Source organism: Microtus pennsylvanicus, chromosome 1 (assembly GCF_037038515.1).
Source record: "Microtus pennsylvanicus isolate mMicPen1 chromosome 1, mMicPen1.hap1, whole genome shotgun sequence".
NCBI classification, from domain to species: Eukaryota; Metazoa; Chordata; class Mammalia; order Rodentia; family Cricetidae; genus Microtus; species Microtus pennsylvanicus.
The window spans coordinates 188,341,236-188,365,047 of record NC_134579.1 but is presented as its reverse complement, the minus strand read 5'-3'; the positions used below and the strand labels follow the sequence as shown (position 1 = coordinate 188,365,047).

The following is a 23,812-nucleotide window of genomic DNA, read 5'->3' as shown; positions in this document are numbered from 1 at the left end:
AGAAAATGTGGTACATTTACACAATGGAGTACTACTCAGCAGTAAAAATAAATAAAGACATCTTGAAATTTACAGGCAAACGGATGGATCTAGAATACATCATATTGAGTGAGGTAACCCAGACCCAGAAAGACAAATATAATAAGTACTCACTTATAAGTGAGTTTTAGACATAAAGCAAAGAAAAACCAGCCTATAGTTCACAACCACAGAGAACTTAGGCAACAAAGTGGACCCTAAGAGAGACATACATGGGTCTACATAGGAAGGAGATAAAGATAAGATCTCCTGAGTAAATTGGAAGCATGGGGGTCACAGAAGAGGGTAGAAGGGAATAAGGAGCAGAGAAAAATTCATGGTGCAATAAAAACAATAAAAATAGAAGGTTCAAGTTATTATGGATTTTTTTATATATCTCTATAAAAACATCCCAAGCACTTCTGGATACCAACAGTTCTTTTAATATTCTGTTATTTATGACTTTAATGCACTGGTTCTCAACTTTCCTGATGCTGCAATCATTTAATACAGTTCCTCATGTTGTGATGACCCCCGACAATAAAATTATTTCTTTGCTACTTCTTAACTGTAATTGTGCTACAGTTCTGAATCATAATGTAAATACTGATATGTAACTCCAAAAGGATCAAGACCTACAGGTTGAGAATCATGGATTTTTAACGAATTTGAGAAATACTTACACTATTATTCAAGAAGAGAAACATAAATCATACAGTTTTGTCATTTATATTTGACTTGCATTTCAATCTCAACTTCTCAAACCCCCCCACACAAATTTTACAAAAATAGTGAGGATCACTTTTTCCAAACTCCAAAAAATGGAAGATAGAAGCAAGAGAAAAAAACAGAAAGAGAATTAACAGAAAGAAGGAATTACAATTGCACAAAATGGAAGGACATCTAGGAAAAGGCAAAGGTTTTGCCCTGGAACCCTAAAAACAAAGCTGTCAGTGATGGAGGGTCAAGCATTATCAAGTGAGGGTAGGATGGGAAGAACAAGGTTAAACATCAGAGAATGGGTAAAATCCAGGGACTCTCCACTCTACTGCCTACTCCAGACTCCAGGGCTCAGACTGAAGGAATTCAGGAGCAGTGACTATCCTGGAGGGACAACACAGAAAATAGCTAACAGGGGAAAATAAACAGCAGTAAACTACAATATAAACAGATGGTCACCAATCACTGGAGACACGGTGTCATGGGACGGGAGAGGTAAAGGCTAAGGCTGAAACGGAGGTGGAGAGAGAAGGAAAAACTTGGTTTGAAGGAAAACAGGAAGGCAAGCAATATTAAGATACATACATGTATGCACACACACACACACACACACACACCCTCTACTCACACAATGTTCTAGTTGTCCAGGACACGGGTATTTTCTCCCACAATCATGCCTGCTCCTCCCTAGACTTCTGGATTTTCCTACATCTCCCAATAGTTTACAGTTCATTTACTCCAGTCACATGACCTGAAGACCCACATAGGATGCTTGATAACCAATTACCACAGTGTGTGTCCAGGCAAAACTTTCCCCATCAGCTAATCTCACATATCAGCTTTCTTCTTGACTTCGCCTCTTGAACACCTAAATGACATTTCAATTTCAACATGTTCAAAATTGAGCAGCTGGGTCTTTTTATCTAAACTAATGCTGCTCATACCAAGTATGGAAGCTTTGCATTTCCAGATGTTCATGCAAATAAATAAATAAATAAATAAATAAATAAATAAATAAATAAAATAAAACAAACAAAAAACCATCATTAGGTCATTCTTAAGTCATCTCATTTTCTCTTTATACCCAATTTTTTAGGATTTGGGCTCTAACCCATACAAATGTTTCCAGAACCCAAATATGTATTGCCTGCTTATGCAGATGCCTATCCTCTCTACTCCTGTTCTCACTCTTCCATGTTTGAAACACAGTAATAGTCTTAGCTCATGCAACAGTTGGAAACAAACCGGATTACTTCATTCCTCAGCTCAAACCCTCTACTCGGTTTTTATTGTATTCATAATCCAAGACCGAACTTTGATATACCAAGCCCTGTGGGTTCTCTCCTCTACCTGGCTGAGCCCCGTGTGGGATTGCCTCCCTCTGGTCCTATTACCTCTGGCTTGTGATCTCCCTGTTATCCCTTCAGTGGAGTACGCCAGGCATTCTCCTGGAGTAGGCATTTGCATTCGCTTTTTCTAGCTACCTAGAATGTTCTTCTGTTGGAATACATTGCTGGCTGGTTAGAGGTCACAGTCTGCCATACCCAGATAGCTTTCTCTAAGCTTGGCAATATGGGAATCCCTCCGTCCCAGCAGGGCTTCCTGCTCTCCACCTGCCCTTATCAGGAGAATGTCCCTGGGCCTGGAGGACTGACCTGATCTAAAAGCTGTCTCTAAACCAGATGCCTGATTCATCTTTAGCTTGACCCTTCGCACAGATCCCTGCTAAGACTTGTGCTAGGGATGCTGCTATAGGACTCCACTGCCACATACCCAGGCCTGTGATAAGAGCGTGCCACTTACTGAAAATTGGGCTTTGTTCCCAGACTCCCGAGTCCTATATATCCCTTATGCTCTGGAATAAAGTTGAGCTGATTCACCAGTGTCTATCTCCAGAGGCCTCTGTTTGTGGTCACAAACCATGTACAAAGCTTTCTGTCTGCCCTTCTGCCTCTCCCCTCTCTCGGACTGACAGCTGACAAACTGAGAGGGGAAGAGGACCCCAATACACATTCTTCCTTGGGAAGTATCCCCATGTCTTTACCTCCATGAGCTCATAATTCAAAAGTTCCTTCACACCCACATCCATTCCCACACACCAGCCTGACTTAATGTTTCATATTCTTGGCTTGGGTTTCACTCTTCATTCCCTGGAAACACCCACACACCCACACCCACATACACTCCTTCTCCATGCTATACTGCTGAAGATGACCTTCAACTTCTGATCTCCCTGCCTACTTTCCTCCCAGTGCTGGGACCATAGGGGTGCACCCCATGCAGTCTATGTAGTCCTGAGTACCAAACCCTGGTCTTCACGTGTGCTGGGCAAGTACTAAACCAACTGTATTAACAGGGCTTCATCTTCAGTATAGAAATGTACATTCTGGACTTTAGTCTGTTGTCTTCACTATATCCTAATTAGAAAATCACAGAACACAAGACAACGTTCAATTTTTAGTGACGAAGTAAAAGATACGTGCACACATGGCAGTAAGTGTGTAAGAATACATACCCATTTTCAGAATCCACACAAGGAACAATTTACCTTGCAAATGAGGGTTACATGAAGTGGAGAATGGTTAAAAATTGTTCCACATTTGGGCTGAAGGGATTAGACATGAATGAATAAAGAATAACAGAGCTGACTGTGCTATATGCCAAGAAATATTGAAAAGGACGAACAAGGTGGAAGGGTCCCTGAGTGGGAGAGGAAGGAAAACTGAGACGCTGGCAGGCGGGCTCAGAACCTGAGAGGAAGAGGAGAGGAGAAAGGAGAACCATCTGGGAAGCCAGCCAGTAGATTTAAGGAAGTAAGGAACAGGAGAAAGATCTGAGAACAATAGGGGATTTTGTTCAGAGATTAGTATATGCCTTCTGCAGTCAACTTATGCAATTTGGAGAATAAAACAGTCAAGAAATGATGCCCATTTGTACGAAGAATACCGCTGACACAGCTTGCTAAGGATCATTCCAGCCAAGGACAGCAGCACCCTTCTGAGACACAGCAGTCCAATGGCCACAAGATGGCGGGAATTTTCCAGCTAGTATTCACTTTTAAAAAAAAATCTCTGCCGTGTTCCTATGTTGCATGGAAGAACTGTGTGAAAATTCTTAAATGACAGTATGGCTGGAGAACTGCCAGCTAGCTTCTCCCAAGAGCCTCCCTAATAAAGAGATGCTAAGATTTTTCTCAATGGAGCCAAATGGACATGGAAAGCAGTATCCAATGAGTTAAAAACAGCCTTATAGTTCACCTTAGTAAAAACGCCAACACAATCTACTAAGCATTACAGAAGACCAGCCAATAAGATGACTCAGAAAGTTAAGGGAACTTCTCGTACAAGCCTGACAACCTGAGTTCAGTCTTGAGCACCCAAGAAAAAGTGAGAGAACAAACTCCCCAGATTCTTGTCTTCTGGTCTCTACACATGTGGTGTGCACTCACACACACACATACACACACACACACACATACATACACACACACATACATACATACACACACATACACTCACACACACATACATACACACACATACATACACACACATACATACACACACATACATACACACACATACATACACACACACATACTCACACACACACATACTCACACACACACATACTCACACACACATACATACACACACACACCACGTGCATAAATATCATGCACATTTGCATGATACTAAATAAAATGTTTTATGGAAAATGCTATTATTACTTATAAATGGTATATTTGATATTCACACAAGTAGGATCAAAACAAAGGGAATATGATTTTATAGTTAGAGGCATGTATCTCCTATTTTTTTTTTTTGCTTCTTATAAGGAAAAAAATGAAGCTTTTATGATGTTCTATATTTTAAGTATTTGGTATGGATTAAGCACATAGCAGGAGGTGAAAGATGGGCAATATTAACACGCTCTCAAGGCACAGAAGAGGTAGGCAGAGCAGCGAAAACTTTGGGAGCTCAAGAGGCTGATACTGCGAAAGTCTAAAGGCTGGAAAAAGCAGAGGTCAAGGGATTGGACTTAGTGGCATTAAGAGGATGCCACAGCAGAGGTCCAGAGGCTGGACAGAGTCGTCGGGTATTTCTAGTTACAGTGGGAACTGAGGCAGAATGCAGACAACTAGTTACCAGAGTTCTTTTTACTTTGCTTTGCATTTTGCACGTGAGGGTGAAAGAGTACAGTCCAGAAAGAACAAAGAGTAAAGTTGATTATGAGGCAAATAGGGTGGGGTGGAGGAGAGGCAAACAGACCTGGGGAAAAACAAGTTTGGATGAATTAAAGCCAGAAGAATAAAGAGACTGTTTATTTTGTTTGTTTGATTTTGATTTTTGATTTTTTTTTTTTGGCAAAATGCCAGGGGTTATACCTTGCAGTTCAGGTTTCCTGAGCCCAAGTCCCAGGCCTAATCCAAGCGACACAATCACCAACAAAGCAAGAAGAACCTATTACAAAAAGAAGGAGAAGTCATCTCTATGTTTTTTTTTTTAAAAATATAGACAAAATGACAGAGAAGTATCCTTCCTTCATCGGTCAATACTAAATACAAGCAGCTTACAAAATTTGCTATCTAATTACAAAAGATACTAGATGCAACAATGACCAAAGCGTGTTATTTTATTCAATATCTGATCAAGAGAGATCTGGAAAAAATTACTTATTTTTGTTTGTATCTGCTTTTGAAAGGAGTTCTTCTGTAGCCTAGGCTCATTGTGTAGCCAAGGATGACCTTAAACGGATCATCCTGCCACCCTACTTGTGGGATTTCAGGTTTGTGCCTCTATGCCTGCCTAACACAGTGTTGGAGATCAATCCCAGGACTCCGTGCATGCTAGACCAGGACTCTAGTGACGAAGATCCATCCTAATTCCATGAGAAAATGTTTCGTACACCATTTATTATACATGTCCAAAGTTCAAACACTTTAATAATTCAAATGTATGCTTAACTCCATATTGAATAAAAGCATTAATTCAAACCACGGGAGGTATTTACTGTCCTCTTTCCCAGGGTTGTTTTTGTTTTTTGTTTTTTTCACTAGGCTTTTCTTTGGAGAACAGTGGTAGGAAATGATTCTGACATCCAGTAGAACTTTGAAATCCTAAGTGCCTCGTTGCTCATTAGCCATGTCTTTTGTTCTTGTGCCGTCCATCAGAGGACAAGGGAAATAATTAACGTCTGTTAACAAACAGCGTGCAAGTGATTCACGGCAAGGGCCTGCTTTGTATGATTTGGAAGCCTCTGGACCAAAACCCGTTTAGGTCATTGTGATAACTACCGCCGACAAAGCACTGCAGGAGAGGGGACTCCCTGCTTCCATCAGATTAAATGGTGATGTGATTAGATTCTGTTACCTAAACCAGGACTTCAGGCGATAAGAGTAACAGCTGAGGGCTGGACATGCTGGACGTGGCCGCAAAGAACGGTTACAGGGTCCAGTGAGATGCCTCAGTGGGTAAAGGTGATGGCCTGAGTTTGATCCCTGGATCCCACAGAGCAGAAAGAGAAAACCCCACTTCTGCCTATGTGCTATCATATGTGTGTGCCCCCTCAATAACTGTAATTTAAAAAAAAAAATTAAAACAGTGGTAAGAGACATAAGTTCAAATGACTTTTGAAAATAAAATAATTTGATTCTAATTTAAAAGGAAACAGTAGACCTTGCAAAAGAACAAACATAGTAGCTGGGCCGTGGTGGGCATGCCTTTAATCCCAGCAGAGGCAGAGGCAGGCGGATCTCTTTGAGTTCAAGGCCAGCCTGGTCTAGAAGAGCTAGTTCCAGGACAGGTTCCAAAGCAATGGAGAAACTCTGTCTTGAAAAATAACAAGGGAACAAATGTAGTATCAAAACTGTTTACATAATAAAGAACAACACAAACTGTTGACTTCGAGGAGTTTGTGTTTTGAAAATCGACTAAAAAATTAACACATTAACTTTTACCACAAAAGTAAATACAGCGGCCAAAAAGACACATTAATATAATATTAAAACAATTTTCCCAGAGGTCTCCAATTGTACGGAAGTACCAGATTTGAGTGTGCATCTGCTCAATGAGAGGCAGTGAGTGTAAATACTACTTAAGAACAATGTTAGTGGGTGACAATGGAGCACACCGTCGATCCCAGCACTCAGGATATAGGGACAGGCAGATCTCTGGTTTCACAACCGGGCTAGTCTACAAAGTGAGTTCCAGGACAGCCAGGGCTACACCTGGAAACCCTATCTGGAAACACACACACACACAAAGAAAAAAGGAAAAAAAGAAACATTGGTAAGTAGTTAACCCCTAGTCACAGTGCCTAGGAACCACAGTTGTCCCCTACAAGAATTATTAGAAAGCCTAAGGCCAACGTTGATCAACTATTCATGGTAAACCTAACACGCTGCAGATTTACAGATTAATATACTTTGTCCTACATCTTTTCTCTTGTATCTTCTCCACTTAAACTTTCTAAAAAAAAAAAACACACAAAGCAAAGCAAAACAAAAAAAAGCATCTGGCTCTGCTTCCTATGCTTTAAAATTTTGCAATGCTAAAATTTACATTTTTAATGATGTTTTATTTATTCCATTCAAAGATTTCCTTTCCTTTTTCTTTCTTATTCTGTAAGTTCCTTGGCAGCCAAAGATTCATGCTCACTTTTAATGTGTAATTTATTTGATCCTCTGGACACTGGAGTACACGTGCACCTTAAGCTGCCTTATGCTGAGCACAAAGTAGGAAAAAGATTCTGGACTCCAAAGCTTACTGAGAACTCAACATTTGGCTTCAGTTTGGCTGAATAAAATATAAGAGGAATGTGTAGAAATCTTGAAATGTGTTAATTTTTTTTTTTAGTTTACTTTTGTTGTTTTGTTTTTGAAATGGGGTCTCATGGAGATCAGACCAGCCAGCCTCAAACTTTGTATATAACTGAGGAAGACCTTGAACACCTGATTCTTCTGCCTCTACCATCTAAGTGTTATGATTATAGGCATATACCACCATACTCACTGAAACATTAAGAGAAAGAGAGAGAGAGAACCATTAGAATCTCATTTAAGGTATAATTTTAATATAATAAACTTCCTAATATATATATGGAAGAAAAGAAACATTCCAGAAAGATTTAAAAAGAAATCTCCAGGTTAGAGAGATAAGTTAGTCAGTAGAGAGTGTACCTTATAAATAAATACACAAGGATCTAGAGTACAGTATCCAGAACCCAAATCACAAAAGAGCTTGGCCTGGTAGCATGTTCTGTTGGGTAGAAGACACAGGAACATCCCTGTGGCTCCAAGACCAGCCCAGACTCTCCTAATCAGGAAGCCCTAGGTCTCAGAGAAGCACCCCGTCTCACAAAGAAAGAGAAGTGGAGGTCTTCTGTAAGGTGAAACCCAGGCTTGTATGCCCGCCCACGGGTGCCTCGGTAAGAAAAGAGAAATACACAGAGCACACAAGTTTTGCTCCCAAGGGATTTTGATTCCTTGAGATGAAAAGATGAAATAAAGCTAATAGCATAAAAGTTGCAACGAGCGCTTGGTAATTCCTGGAAAGATTAATACTGAGAATTGATTGAGGGTTTAGATTATCATTATCACTGTGCTCATTGCCCCTGCCTTCTCTCACTTACACTAGAGAAAGGAGTGGTGGCTTGTGCTAGCCTACAGGAGTCAGAGGAAAGCCACAGTTAAGACAGAGGTGGTGCTGGATAGGAGCAAGGTAAGGGAGCAAGACCTGGCAAGAAGTCAGAGATTGTGGCTTAGTCTTGGGTGGGGGGCAGGTGTGACTTAATATCACAAGAGAACACAGAGATTGCCAGAAGAAAAAAAGAAAAAAAAACGGATATTATGAGGGAAAACATTCAGTAAAGATAAAGGTAGATCAGCAAAAACAAAAACAAAAAAGCAAGTCTTAAAAGATGAGCATTTCAATATTGTCAAGGAGGCAAGGCGAGAGAATGTAAGCTTCAAGAACATCCATGCATCCATGCATTGTTGTTAGGGCCAGGGCCATTCAAATTAGAAGTGAAGATGGTGCAGAGTTGGGGTCAGGGGAGACAGAGCAGACACTGGAATGAGCCATGAGAAATTAGGGTGCTGGACAGAGTCCCCCACTTCTCCCAAAGTTCGATGATGAAGGGCAAAAACAGACTAATAAAAGCAAAGAGTTTTCTAATATTGTATTTTGGGACAGGGTAGATAGTAGATAGACAGTATAAAAAGATGAAAGTGAGCAAGAAAATAACAACAACAAAAACCTATCTCTACATGGAAGTTAAGTAGAAATAAGATACTGATAAAAATCAAGTTCCCCAAAACATATCTGGTAATGATTTCATTCACTAAATGTTTGCTCTTGCAATATTCATACCGTTCAAAAATGGCTTGAACTCTAACTATAAACATGTGGGGGGAAAAAAAACAGAGCAAAGTGTTCTAGTTTTCTGTCTTTTAGCAGAATACTCACGGATTATAATTCAAAGTTCTGACTGAATGTAATTAATAATGCTAACTTGCTTTGCAGTCAGGAAGGACAAAGCTGGACACGATTACTTAGCATTTTAACCTAAATAGCAACACAAGCAAACACAAGCGGAGAGGCATGCACCTCGCGTCTGCCACCAAGCTTGTAAGACTAAAATCAACAACTGTACTCACCACACAAAGGATTTTGTATTTCCTGAGACTGTCTTTCTTAACGGGCTCCTCTGTGGCTAAGGTTAGCCTGGAGTCCATTGTTTCTGTGGCCCTGCAAACCTGTTTAGCAAGAAGACAATAAAGCTCTTTCCTCTCTCCAGTCAGGGAAAAAAGAAACTGTCCTGAGGGCCACAGCTGTGACTGCCTTTTAAATACCAGAGAAGAGCAGAGCTCTGGAGTGATTGGGTAATCCGAGAGGGGAAAGCCGAGGTGGAAGAGGGTTGCCCACAGATTAAAGTCCATTTCTCGGGCATTGTGGACAACTGCTCTTTAGCCTGAGATATTATAGTCTACAGTAGACAGGATATGTAGATAGCATGAATAATACATTAATCAATGTTTTTAAAATCTAATATTTGTTTTGGTTTTGTTTGTTTGCTTGTAACAGGAGCTCAAGTCCCCACTACCTCCCGAGTACTAGGATTATACAGCAAGGGCCACCATGCTCAATTTGCCAAGTGCTGGGAATTGAAGCCAGGATTTCATACCAGCTACCAAACACTCTACCAAGTGAGCTTCACCCCCAGCTCCATTGCTTTTCTGCATTTTGATTTAGCTTTTCTTTTGAAGCAGGATCTTGCACAGTAGCCTGGTGTCCTTACGTTTTCCATGCCCTCCTTTCTCAGTCTCTCAAGCGCTGACGTTAGAGACATGAGAAAGTGATAATTTGTTTTCCTTGAAAGTAACTTCAAACAAGAAGCCCTGTGACAAGAAGTTGGTATATTTATATAGACTTCAGGTTACGGTGGAAAATGAGTGCATTTAATAAAGCGTTTGGGAGCTGGAGAGATGGTGTGCAGTTATGAGCACATTCTGCTCCTGCAGAGAAAGAATTTTAGTACCCAGCGGTCATATCAGGCTGCTCCCAAACACAGGCAATTCCAGCTCCAGAGGATCTGATGCCCTCCTCTGGCCCCAAGAGGATTAGCACACACACACATGCGCACAGATGTAAACGACAGTGCTCCAAGAACACTATCACACACATACAGACAAATAAAATAACTACTAAAAAAATATAGGGATTAAAGCGAGGATTCAGCAATTAAGAGTGTATATTGCTCTTGCAGAAGACCCATCCTGATTTTCCAGCATGAAATCCCTGCATCAGAAGGCTTACAACTGCCGGTAACTCCAGCTTCTGGAGGGTTCTTAGCCTTTGACCTCCAGGGTACCTGCACTCATGAACATGTAACAACCCTCCCTATATATAATTAAGTAAATAAATTGACTAAAATAAAATAGAAACATGTTTAGCTATAATGGAAACCTGAAACAACGATGAAGTCTGTTCATTCTGTGAAGATTGTGTCTTACATTTTATAATGTATTTTTCTGTTTTCCAGAGAGCCAGGTATGAATTGGACAGAGATGCCTTTGGCCTCATGAGAAACACCTTTAAGTTCATATTTAAATGGCAACCAGAATAAATCTTAAACTTGAGCTTGTGACCCAAACAGTAAGTAGCCATTACTCTATCAGCTTATCAGAACTATATCATGGAAGGGAAAGAAATCAGAAACATTTTCCATATCTTAACCTGTATTTAGTTTTAAGTCACTTTTTAGACCCTCTAAGCTTATGAACTTTTATATCCTCAGAACTTTATATTTCTTAAAACATCCTTTTTAATCAAGAGACCTAGTAGCCTTAGAAAAAGTAAAGCTTGACTTCTATATATACATAAAATTAGCTAACAAGTTGACTATAGTCTTGTTGCCTACTGCTGCTAAACTAAGCTAACAAAGTTATAGCTAGCCTAGCCATCAGTACTATCAGAGATCCCAAAAGGATGACTAAATTATATCTGCATACACACCAAGTAGTTTACAAATCTATTAAAAGCTGACAGGGACCAGAGTCCATATACAGTTATCTATACCCAGGTTTCCACAGCATTGGAGGCAGAAGTATCTAGAACAGCAGTCTTACAGTTTTAGCCAGGCCCATAAGGCAATCCCCCCCCCCCCCGTGCAAGAGGGACATAGAAAAGACTGACCTTATTTTGTCTAGACCAAAGTGGTGCAATCAATTACCCAATGTCCTGCTGTTTGCCCACAATTTGGACCAGGTACTGGCAACAGGTGTTGCACTGGGGCATCTCAGCCAGTGGTCAGTGTCATCATAATGCAGGTGAAGACACCATAGTGTCCCATGATCTTATTTGGAGACCTTGGGTCACTGTTAGGATCTTGGAGTCTCTATCTAATACAATAAACTTTTTAATCATTATTTTAAATGCCATATTCTGCAGATCTCTGAAGTATGAGGGCTGCCGAGGTATAGCTAATTAGACAAACTTTGTTTCTCATTACTTGTTTTAAGTTTGACTTAGAAAACAAATACAGGGACCTAAATAAGGCTTATCCCAGTAATTAATTATATCAGTACTTTAAGGACGACTGGCTACTTTGTATTTCCTAACAGTCTATAATAAGTTAGCAGCTTTCATAAGCCTAAAACTTTATATTCTGCCAGGTTTAGCCCTAAAAAATAATGATTTCGAATTGAAAATAATAAAGAAACTGAATTTGTCATTCCAAGGGTAAAAACAGAACAAGTTTGTATCCAGCTCTTACTGCTGTCTCCTGGGAAGGGAAGGAAAAGGTCACAGGTCAGAATGGGAACAGGAGGGAGCTAAAGGGCTAGCATTGCCCTTGACAAGTTCTAAGGCACTACAGCTGTGTTAGGAAAGTGCTACGAGTTCCTTTTGCCAAAGATAAGGAGAGAGCACTGGAACAAACAGAATGTTTTGCTGGAGATGTTTAGTCAGAAACTGCAAGCTAGCCTCAATACAAGTCCCGGGAGGAGGGGTAGACCTGTGGTCTCTACAGGTCCCCCCACTTTTTTATAAATTACATGACTAGGCTTGTCTTAGGTGGCATTGGAAGTCAGACAACATTCCTTATCCGTCATGGGAAAGCATCCAGGTCAAAACACATTTCCTGTCTTAGGTTAAGGCAGCCCCCTAAAAACCTTTTCCACCATTGGCTCACTAGTCACCCATCACCATGTGTCAGCCAGATTTATGTTGAAAGATCCTCTGAGCAATAGCTAAGAGGACTCACCATGTGGCGACATTGACCTGAGCTTGCCTCTGGCTCTGTCACCATGAAAACATGAAGATGACACTCCAGCACATATAAGCACTCCAAAGAGGCTGAGCCTGCTCAATCCTTAATGAGTCTGCATGCAAGTTGGAGCCCTAACCTAAAAGCAAGGACTCAGCATTGGTAGGAGGACTCTGGTGTTGCTAACTAGAATAATCTTATGAGTCAATTTGTAAATTGTGCACTCCAGGGTCCATGAATAGCAGCATTAAGCATTTTCACAGTAACTGCTAAGTTGTAACCTTACAGTGGTCTTGAACTAAAACCAATTGCAAATTCAGCTGCAGTATTTGAGTGGCCAAGGCATTTGCAGCCTGCCCTTATAAGGTATCCATTGTACTAGCAGAATCAACTGACTGACTAATGGCAACTCCAGCAGCCATAGCCACTATGGCAGCCACAGCAATGTCCACCATTATTGCTGCTGTAAAGCCAACATTGTGTTTTCTTTCAATTTTTTGACTATGAAAGAGCTAAGTACAGAGAGACATTTTATTGTATGGGCTGCTAAGCTAAACCAGCATGTATATTATAAAGGTATCTTGATTCAGAATTTGGGTCTAATGACATGTTGCTTGGGAAAAGAGTTTCTTCTTTTGTTTTGACAGAAGATGAGAACCTGTGGATTGCTTCTAGACCAATATGGTATGATAGACCACACCCCCTGAAAGATTGCTGTGAACACCCTCAAAAAATTACTTTGCCCAACTGCTAACTGAGATGAACCTAGCACACAGGATACACCATGGAAAACCTGAGTAACAGAGCTCCCAGTCAGTAGGAAGCAGTATGGACAGAACTGTGACCATATTACCAAATATTGTCTATAAATGTTTATTTACATTCAAAGAGGGATATGATACAGATATGAATAATTTGCATTGGTATGGATCTTGGTTTATTGATACAAATTTAAGGTCAATCTTGTATGTACATTTCTGCTCTTGACTGAGATGTGCTTGTGCAGTTCATTTAAAAATTTATAATTAAGAAGTAGAGGTTGTTAATGGATAATCGTCTGTAATAGTCAAGCTTATAGTCATGTTAATTAGATTTTCTAGATGTATAGAGATATATTTCAGTTAGATAGGTATTCTTCAAATCTTTCAGAGACCTTCAGAATATGGCATTTAAAATGTTTTAATAACTTAGGACTTTTCATGATAATGAGACACATCTGCTCCTGGTAGCACCAATTACTTCAAGAGGAAGATGGGCATTGAAGAGGCTCCTGAGCCATTTGGGGAAGAAACTGCTCTTGCCTGGACTGCTTCACTGGACATTCAGTACCCACAGAGAGATGACTGCTGAACTTGCCTAAAGGTGAAGATGATCCTTTGGGGGTTCCTGCTTCATGAAAGAGTCTGTGAGACATTCTGCAGGATACAGAAGAAAATAACTAAACTGTCTTTGAAATTTCCTGCTTCATGAAAAAGTCTGTTGGGTACTATGGGCCTGTATGCTGAATATGGATGCCCCAATAGTACAGAAAAACTTTGTGTGACTGTCCAGGTAGCGAGATGTCTCTCTCAATTCTAGAGTTTTGGAAGTTGCTTACAATGCACTTCCTGTTTACTTCGGTAATATTATATCTTTCTGGAGTCTTTGATTGAGTTGAAGAATTTATAGTTATAGTTTTTCCTAGTTATGATAAAAAATAAAGTAGATATAAATATTTTAGCTGACTTCTTGCTTGATAACTGTTTTGTTATATTTAATTTTACTATGTTAAAAATAAAGCCTTCCTTTTTGTTTAAACAGAAAAGGGGAAATGGTGTCGGAGTTCCTTCTGTTTATGTGTTGCTGTCATTGGTTAATGAATAAAGAAACTGCCTTGGCCTTTTGATAAGGCAGAATATAGGTAGGCAGGAAAGACAGAACTGAATACTGGGAGGAAGAAAGCAGAGTCAGAGAGCCACCATGGAGCCGCCAGAGTCAGATATGCTGAATCTTTCCCAGCAGGCCACTGCCACGTGGTGATACACAGATTAATAGAAATGGGTTAAACCAAGATGTGAGAGTTAGCCAATACAAGGCTAGAGCTAATGGGCCAAGCAGTAATTTAATTAATACAGCTTCTGTGTGGCTATTTCGGTGTAAGCTAGTCGGGAAGCTGGGACAAACAAGCGGCCTTCTCCCTTGCAACAACAAAGGAAAAGATTTTTAGAATTTGTAAATATTTTATTCCCAACCCCACACTAGCAGCATATCCGTTGCTGCCTTCAGGCTGCTCCAGGTCTGGAGATGCCAAAATGAGGACTCACCTTTGCCCCTGCAAGCAGCAGTGCTGTGTAGCAGTAGTCTCTGCATTGCTGAGCAGGTGGCAAGAGTAAAGAGAGCTCAGGGCATGTAGCCCAGAAATGACCCAGGTTACCGCTGAGATTGTGGCCATCCATGCACAGGCACTGTAGTCAGCTAAGTCTGACCCATGCTGTGCAGTGGAACAAAAAAGAAAGGAGACAGAAAAGTTTAAAGGGCTATATTCCCCACAACCATGGTCATCAATGGAAATGCCTAGAGGCTATTTGGCCCATGAGCCAAGGAGCCTAAATGGATAAATCTATGGCGTTTAACAGAGGAGAGGAGTCAAGAATTTTCCTAACTTTATGGTTACAAGATTTAAAATACAAAAGCAAGGATAGTCATATACATAGACTGAATCATTAGAATACGTTTACTCTGTGTTGAGATGAAGGTTCAGACTGATGGAAAAGCTAAATTAGTTAACAGTGGGATCAAAAGTCATGACAAACTCTTCAAGTTTGGATGATGCTAAGCCAGTGATTCTCAAAGTGAGGTATTGTGGAATGCTAGTCCTGTAATCACAGCCTTGTCAAACAAACCATGAGAACTCCTTTCTTGTATAAAGATTATTTAAAACCCTTAAAGGTGGAGTAAACCCCATGGAAAACACTGCTTTAGTCTAACTTGTCTAACTATATGATATGGTGGAAGATAAATATGAAAAGAATGTGCTTTGCTACACAAATACTCAGAAACATTAAGAATAGCTCCAAGAAGCATGTCAAGTTCCTTCTTGTCAAGTTATTAAAGCCACTCTCTCAAGTAAAGCATCTGTATCACAAAGCCAGTTTCTTGTGATGGCTTGGTAGGTTTTTCTAATTGTTTTCCATCATTTCCTCTTCTACTCAAACCTAATATATAGAAGTAGGATCATTCACTGCTAAAACAAAAGAAATATTTTCAGATTAAGAAGATTCCATTGAGCCGGTCGGTGGTGGTGCACGCCTTTAATCCCAGCACTCGGGAGGCAGAGGCAGGCAGATCTCTGTTTGTTCGAGGCCAGCCTGGTCTACAAGAGCTAGTTCCAGGACAGGAACCAAAAGTTACGGAGAAACCCTGTCTCGAAAATTTAAAAAAAAATGCTAAGAAGATTCCATTGAGATAATCAAATCCAGGTTTTGCACACTTTTTAAATTAATAAATTCTGTTCCTTGAGAATTTTATACATACATACATATAAGCATTCAAGTTATTCTCTCCCAATACACCCTCTCTTAATTCCAGTTTTCTCCATTAGTCTCCCATTTCTCCACAAATTTCTTTTTTTCCCATATCCTTGACATTTTGTCTTGTTTTATATTCCAGAATTAACAAGGTCTTTCTGTGAGGCCATGGGTTTGGAACTATCCATTAGAGTCTGGTGGACTCGTTGGTAAATATACAGCTACATACTATGCCTCCTTTTCTCCCCAAATGCACTAGTTGCTAATAGTTGATCAGTAACTGGTAGAGCCCTGTGGCCCCTTTCCCCCTCAAGGATGACTGTTTTCTGGTCCTGATTTGTGTAGACCTAGTGTCAATGAGCACACTTACCATGAGCTCATGATTGCTATGGCCATGTGATGCTTAGAAATGGCGCTTCACACGCCTTTGTCTTCTGGCTCACACTCGCTACCTTCTCTGCAGAGTTCTCCGAGCCTTAAAGGGATGGCATAAACGGTATAAATGGGCAACCATGAGTCTCTACCTTCACCTCCTTCCACTCATTGTAGTCAGAAGCTTCTTTGACTAAGGCTGATAATACCCTTTCCTTGCACGAACTAATGCAGATATTTATAAGAAAATTTGAAGCTGTGCCAACTTAGCCAAGCACCGCTAGTTTATTTCATGCTGGAGCTTAGGACATGAGTTCTTTAGACATGAGTTCTTTAGACATGAGTTCTTTAGACATGAGTTCTTTAGACATGAGTTCTTTAGACATGAGTTCTTTAGACATGAGTTCTTGGCTGGGTTTACAGTCTGGGTATGGATTCCCTCTCACAGGGGAGGTTATAATCTCAATTGGGGAGCTGTTAATTACCCCCATAATACTTGTACCGCTATTACACCAACGGGTACATTTGCCTGGCAGTTTGTTATTGCAGTTCAATGTTCAGAGCTGGGTCAGATAGTGTATGCCTTCTCCTCCCTAGCAGGTCACATGATACCATCTGACACTATGAAAGCCATCTAACAGAAAGAAGTGTCTAGCTCAGTTACACCTTGGCTTACACATGTTTTGTATTCAAGATGTCTGGTATCTCTGGCAGTAGAATCATCTCATCTGTTTCTGGTGGACAATCAAGCGACATTACAAAAGCCTACATTTGAGGGAAGGGCCTTTGGAGCCTCCCAGAGTAACAACTCCCATGCAGGGATCCCATACCTGGCATTGGAGTTTTCCTTTAGTGGTCTACTAAATATAAGATCAGCATTATTTAGCCATCTGCCACCAAATTCTATTTTGTGTTTTTCAATTGGTTAACCAGAGAGTAGATGCCCTATTTTGCTTTCTATCTTTGTGATAAGCAATGTAATCAAAAACAACTTGTGGAAGAGGGTTAATTTCATCTTACAACTTACAATCAATTCTTAAGGGAAACCAGAACAGGAACTCAGGGCAGGAACTGAAGCAGAGGCCTTGGAGGAGTATTGCTTACAGGCTTGCCCCCCATGGCTTGTTTATCCTGCTTCTTTAAACATCCATGGTCACCTGCCCAGTTATAGCACTACTTACAATGGGTTGGACTCTCCCACATCAATAATTAATCAGGAAAATGCTCCACAAACTTCTCTACAGGCCAAATCCTTGAGATTCTCTCTTCCCAGATATGTTTAGGTTGTGTCAAGTTGGAAAAAAAAATGAGCACAGTAGGTTTGCATTTTGGTTTTTCACAGCCCCCTTCCTATTAACTTACACTCTTTCCACCCTGTGGTCCAGAGGGGGCCAAAACTGTATCTCAAGCTGGCAGAACTTGATAATGTATACGAGTCTCTTCCATATTACTGGGTCCAGTCACATCAGAGCTGTCGGGTTGAAAAGCAGCTGAGAGTGGTGGTGGCGGTTTGCGCCTTTTTTTCCAGCACTTGCTGGCAGATCTCTGAGTTCAAGGCCAGCCTGGGCTACAGAGTGAGTTCAAGGAAAGCCAGGCCTACAAAGTGAAACCCTATCTCAAAAAAGAAAAACAAAAATAAACAAACCAAAAAGAGCAGCTAAGGCTGGGTGCTGTGAGAGACGGGAAGGTGCAGCTTCCGTGACACCGGAGAGCCTGGGATTGAAGGGGTCATGGAAAGACGCTGACGCTAGGAACCCTGTGTCAGAGTCAGAGTCCCTGAAGAGAAGATGGGAGGTCATTGGTGAGGGTGCAGCCTGTAGAGATTCCTGCATATAGGAGTTGTCAAGACTGTGGGGTGACCACCACGGAGAGCAGCATTTGTGGAGTAGCTAGCCTGAGCCTGTAAGATGAACTGTGTGTTCTGTAAATGACAGAGCCAGGGAAGAGAAGCTGTCCAGGCCTTTGGATTTCTGAAGTCTGTGAGTAAGCCCCAGACACCAGACACTCAGTTATTCTCCTTTTTGGATTTTGGGTTTGCTTGGACCTGACTGTAACTGTGCCCTGGCTCTTCTCTCTTGTAGTAAGAAAATATTTAACTTGATATTTATTTTACAGAACCCTACTGTTGAAAGACTTTGTACTTATAAAAAAAGACCTTCAACTTTTAAGTCACTGGAATTTTTAAAGGCTGTGGGACTTTTAAAAGTTGGATTGTGTTTTCTATTTTTATATTAAAATTAATGAGATCTTAAGGGCAAAACAAAAGGAAAGCTTATGGTTTGATGGTGATATATTTGCGTGTTAAGCTTGATAAGTAAAAATTAATAAGAAAAGGGCAGCTCCGCCAGCACAAGAAATCCAATTAGGTCAAATCAAGCCAAATCAAAATGTCCATCATTTTATTAAGATTGATGCTCTTGGGCGGCCAAGCACATGGTGGGGAGACAGGACAGCAAGGAACCCACGTGTTTCTCCTCTGGGATTTAACTTAAATACCCTATGGGAGTGGTCTTGATCCCAGGGGGGGGGGTGTCAGGACCTGGCATGCTGGGATTTGGAGTCCAAACCAATACAACTCCCAGGCCAGGTTGGCTGGGACAGATGGCAGGAGCTGGGGGCTATGCTCCCAACTTAACAAAGCTGGCAAGGAGTTAACTGTGTTGGTTAATTTTTCTCAACTTGACACAAGCTGGGAAAGTGGAATCCCAATTGAGAAGATATTTCCATCAGATTGTCTGTAAACAGAACTTGGGGGCCTTTTCTTAATTAATGATGGATGTGGGAAAGCTCAACTCACTGTGGGCGGTGTTACTCCTGGACAGACAGTCCTTGGTCATATAAGAAAGACCGAACAAACCACGAGGAACAAAGCAGTACGCAGCATTGCTCAGTGGCCTCTGCTTCTGTTCCCTGTATGCAGGTTCCTACAATGCTTGAGTTCCTGCCCTGATTTCTCTTCACGATAGACTACAATTGTCAGATAAAATAAATCCTTTGCTTCCCAAGTCGCTTTTCATCACAGCAACAGAAACCTAACTAAGACAATATCCATTGATGTGTCATGGTTTGTTTTTAAGTTTTGTTATTGTTGCTATTGTTCTAAATTTTGAAATTTAGGTTTCTTAAGTAGAATCTTCTAGAGTTTTGCTAAGTCAGTAGTACTTTCTAATAGTCCTTCAGGGATTTTACATACAGCCAATGCCAGCTAAAATGTTTTTGTTTTTAAATTATGGATTCATTTTCAGATTCCCTGCAGCAAACACCCTATTTATGTAACCAAACTTGCAAATATTACAGATAAAGACAGAAAGGTTTGGTCACCTGAATAAGATTGCTTGGATAGTGATATCTCAGAAATGCGATACAATTTATAATTGTTGCATGGCACCTATTTTAGGAAAGATTGAGCCTGTATCAAAAGGTGTTTTAAAAATTGGGAGCCACTGAAATTAAAAAGCATTTGCCATACGTCTTGAACTCGTGTAGGCTTCTGAAAACCTCAGCCGCTTGTGACGTGCTTGAGTTTTCTACTTGCATCTGTGATGGTTAATTTTAATTGTCAACTCGGAGAAACTCTAATGTTGTTAGTGAGTCTAGCACTAGTCTAGGATGTTACTGTGATGATATTTTGTAGATGTGGTAACAGCTATAATCCGTTGATTTTTTTAATTACCTTCAGTAATAGAAGTAAAGGCTGCGGAGGTGGCTGAGTGCTGAAGAGTGGGGGCTGCTCTTCCAGAGGACCTGGGTTTGGTTCCCAGCACCCATGTGGCACTGACAACCATCTCTGTAACTCTACCAGAGGATACAGTATCCTCGTCTGTCTTCTATGGGCTCCTGCACTCTCTTGGCACATGCTTGCACTCACAAATGCATTTATGCAAAAACAAACAAACATAAATTTTGAATTAGTGATGATGATGATGATGATGATGATGATGATGATGATGATGATGATAGGAATGTAAATGGTCCTTCTTTAATCACTCAGAAGTGGTCAGGGTAAAACCTGGGGACTGAACCATACCACACTTGGTAGAGTACTTGCTTAGAATTTGTAAAACCCTGAGTTCATTCCTCAGCACCACATGAAACCAGGCCTCATGATGACAAACACTTGTAATAGTGCACTTGGGCAGTGGAATCCAGAGGATCAGACCATCCTCAGTTACACTGGGATTTCACAGCCAGCCTGGGCTACCTGAGATGCTATCTCTCAAAACCAAAAATGGGGGGGGGGGGCAAGAGTAAAAACAAAACTTCACTGGATAGGATATTTAATCTTGAGATAGCAACTTTAGCCTGTTCTACATCAGGTCCATCTGGTCAGTCCTGTGGGTTTTGGACATTACCACTTTGCGAGAGAGTGAGCCAACTCCTTGAGACCTGTATCTCCCGGCTTCCAATCAAGCTCATTGGAGAACCTTACCTCTGTTTACATTGGTTTTGTTTTTAATGTTTAAATGAAGCAATGTTGCCTCATTTAAAAACAAAACTCCCCTTTACTTAGAACACTAGGATCTTTGTTCTTGGTTTTTTAGCCACTACCTTGATTTCAATCCCAACCTTGATGGTTCAAAAAATTTGTATGTCTTTGACCCCAGATGTTTGCTGGTTCTGAGACTCCAACTGCACCTTCAGAAACTGTTTTCTAGTTCTCCCCAAGATATAGCTTCATTTTGCATCAGTGTTATCTAGGAGATACCACTGATTCTATCCCCATGTTTTCACGATGCATTTAATTATCTCATGTCTTACAGAACCTCTTTCCTCCCTTCCGCTTTCATCTCTACGTTTCCTCTCTGTTACAGTCACAGTGTATCTGAGATCACTTAAGGAAGAAGGGTTGATTTTGGCTTATGGGTTCAGAGCTTTCTGTCCATGTCAGTAGGCCTTGTAACTTAGGGTTTGTGGCACAATAGGATATTGGGGGGGAAAGATGCTTGGGTAGAAGCAGCCACCCAGCTCATGGCTACTGGGAAAAAGATAGAGAGAGGAGAACCCCATCCTTTTTATAACCTGAGGATATAAAAACAATAGTGAACAGGCAAGGGCGGGATTACAGAACTTTTGTTTACACTGTAAAGATGTGTCAGTCTCTGCCTAATGCACCTTTTGATTGGCTTAATAAAGAGCTACATGGCCAATAGCTAAGCAGGAAAGAATAAGCAGGATTTCCCAGGAGAGAGAAAGAAACTGGGAGCAGGAATCTAGGAGCATAATTTTGCCAGTAGACTCGGAGCAAGTCGGATGTGCTGTACTAAGAAGAGGTAACCAAGCCAAGTGGCAAAACGTCAATTAAAAAATAAAATGGGTTAATTAAGCTATAAGAGCTAGTGGGGAAAGCCTAAGCTAAGGCTGAGCTTTCATAATTAATAAAAAAAAATCTCTGGGTCATTATTTGTGGGCTGGAAGTCCAAAGATAGTACTATAAGAAAGCTTGCTACAGGGAGGTCTCTGCAGGTGTCAGACAGAGAAGCGAACCTGTGAAAAGATGAGAATGAATACCCCGTTCAGACTGACTTCATCTCCCTGGATCAGACTCCAAGGAGTCTAAGGAAAGGCGGTCCAGTGTCAGCATATTTAAAACACGGTACCATTTGGGAAGCGGTTTCCAGGCAACAGTTATTTCAATTTCAGGTATACAATACAGCTTAAGGTGTGACTGCTTAGAAACTCCAAAGTCCATGTGATCATGAGGATGAGATCTATTTATAAGAGGCCTACAATCTAGCATGGTCTCTGACTGATAGCATAGAGGTCGGCAGGCCATAAAGAAATGAAATAGCTTCCCTAAGGATAGGTAACGGACCAGGGAGGGAAGAGTCTGGGACAATTGTTCCGGGGGTGTTTGGGTGAAGTCTGCCAAAAGTTGGGTGAGGTCTACCATAGACAACAAAAAGGTCACCAACTTATTAATAAAATCCACTCCCAGCCTTCTGGGCAGGAAAACAGGTACTTTATCTCTTCCATTGTGTGTTTAGCATTACTGGTTTCCCTAGGAATCTGTGGGCACAAGAATTTTGTGCCCCCAACATCTCCTCATTTCTAACTTTTTTAAAGAAAGAATAGTGGCCATAATAGCAGCCAGTGTTGAACGTATTACCTCTATAACTAGTCTAATTAATACAGGTAAGCATAAGATAATTCTAATAATATCTAATATCTAATAGACGATGGAGGAAAGAGGAAGGCCATCCTCAATTCATCCATCTGTTGATTAATTTCTGCTAATATTTTTGTTGTAAGCAAAATAGGTGTAATATGACCTACTCTACATAAACCTTTATAAACAGACTTCAATATGGCAAAGCAATATTGTACTGTCTCCTATTTCAGGTGTGTCTTTTATCTCCCCTGATAAAAGGCATTTAGATTCTGTATTGACAAGAATTATTATTCATTACAATCATTAAACAGAACAGTATCAATTTTGGGTTAGCCTTGGTTTTTTGTTTTGTTTTGTTTTGTTTTGTTTTGTTTTCCCAAAGTCTCATCTTGATGAGTTAAAGTCCTGATGTCACCCCAAGTTATCAGCTTCCTCTCTCCCTTAAGATGTCACCTCTTGATGGATTTGTCATCTGCCTTCAGATGTTTTATTTGTCTAATGATTTCTGGATGTCCTGGTTGGAAGGATCAGATCAAGAGCCATCTGTGACTGTTCATTTTCAGGGAAGATCTAAGCATAAACTCGACTCAATGTTAGAACATTAGGCACTTTCTTTTAATTTAGCATTAACTTTAGGTTGTGTTTCCTCGAGGGCAAATGTCTTTGGGTGGCAGAAAATGTATTACCCTTTAAAATGAAATTGTTTTCAAAATTTAAATTTAGTATGCTAAATAGTATATGAGTATTTTGGGTGGGTGTAAATACCCCTCTTTATTTATTTTAATTTGTCAGTTAAGTATCTGATGGTGTCATTCCACAACAGTTTGACCCTATGGAAAATAAGAAGGATTTTAGTAACATGATTAATATTAATATTTTTCAAATCACTTGCTAGCATAAGCAGGACCATTGTTAATTTTCAACTGTAATGGGGTCCTGGAAAGGAAATATATGAAGAGCTATTTGACAAAGTTAAGTTTCATATAGGATGCAATGGTATTTCACAGGCATTTCCTGGGCCCCTTGCTATTCTTGGGGCTGTGATCTGTAGCTGATTAGTTAGGGAGAGGCAGTGTCCAAGCCCGTAGTGCACACTGATCACAGATCTTTGCACATCTGTGCACAGCTGTGTCTGAGACACAGCCATGTTCCAGATATTAAACTGATGTCCATTCATTACCAATTATGAATTAGAAATTTGGAATACTGGCCAGGTGGTGGTGGCGCACACCTTTAATCCCAGCACTTGGGAGGCAGAGGCAGGCGGATCTCCATGAGTTCGAGGTCAGCCTGATCTACAAGAGCTAGTTCCAGGACA

The 23,812-nt window shown here is 40.6% G+C and overlaps 1 protein-coding gene across 2 annotated transcripts in view; it reads right to left on the bottom strand.

Moving 5' to 3' along the window:
- Enpp3 (ectonucleotide pyrophosphatase/phosphodiesterase 3) overlaps positions 1-9,543 on the bottom strand; it is a 74,584-nt gene extending 65,041 nt beyond the window's left edge. For both annotated transcript variants that reach the window (XM_075947525.1, XM_075947531.1), the window contains exons 1-2: positions 9,398-9,543; positions 5,126-5,201 (exon numbers count right to left, since the gene is read on the bottom strand). In XM_075947525.1, coding sequence (XP_075803640.1) covers positions 5,126-5,201; positions 9,398-9,475 — 154 coding nt within the window. In that variant the 5' untranslated portion in view covers positions 9,476-9,543. The remainder of the gene's footprint in view (positions 1-5,125; positions 5,202-9,397) is intronic.
- Positions 9,544-23,812: the final 14,269 nt, after the last annotated feature.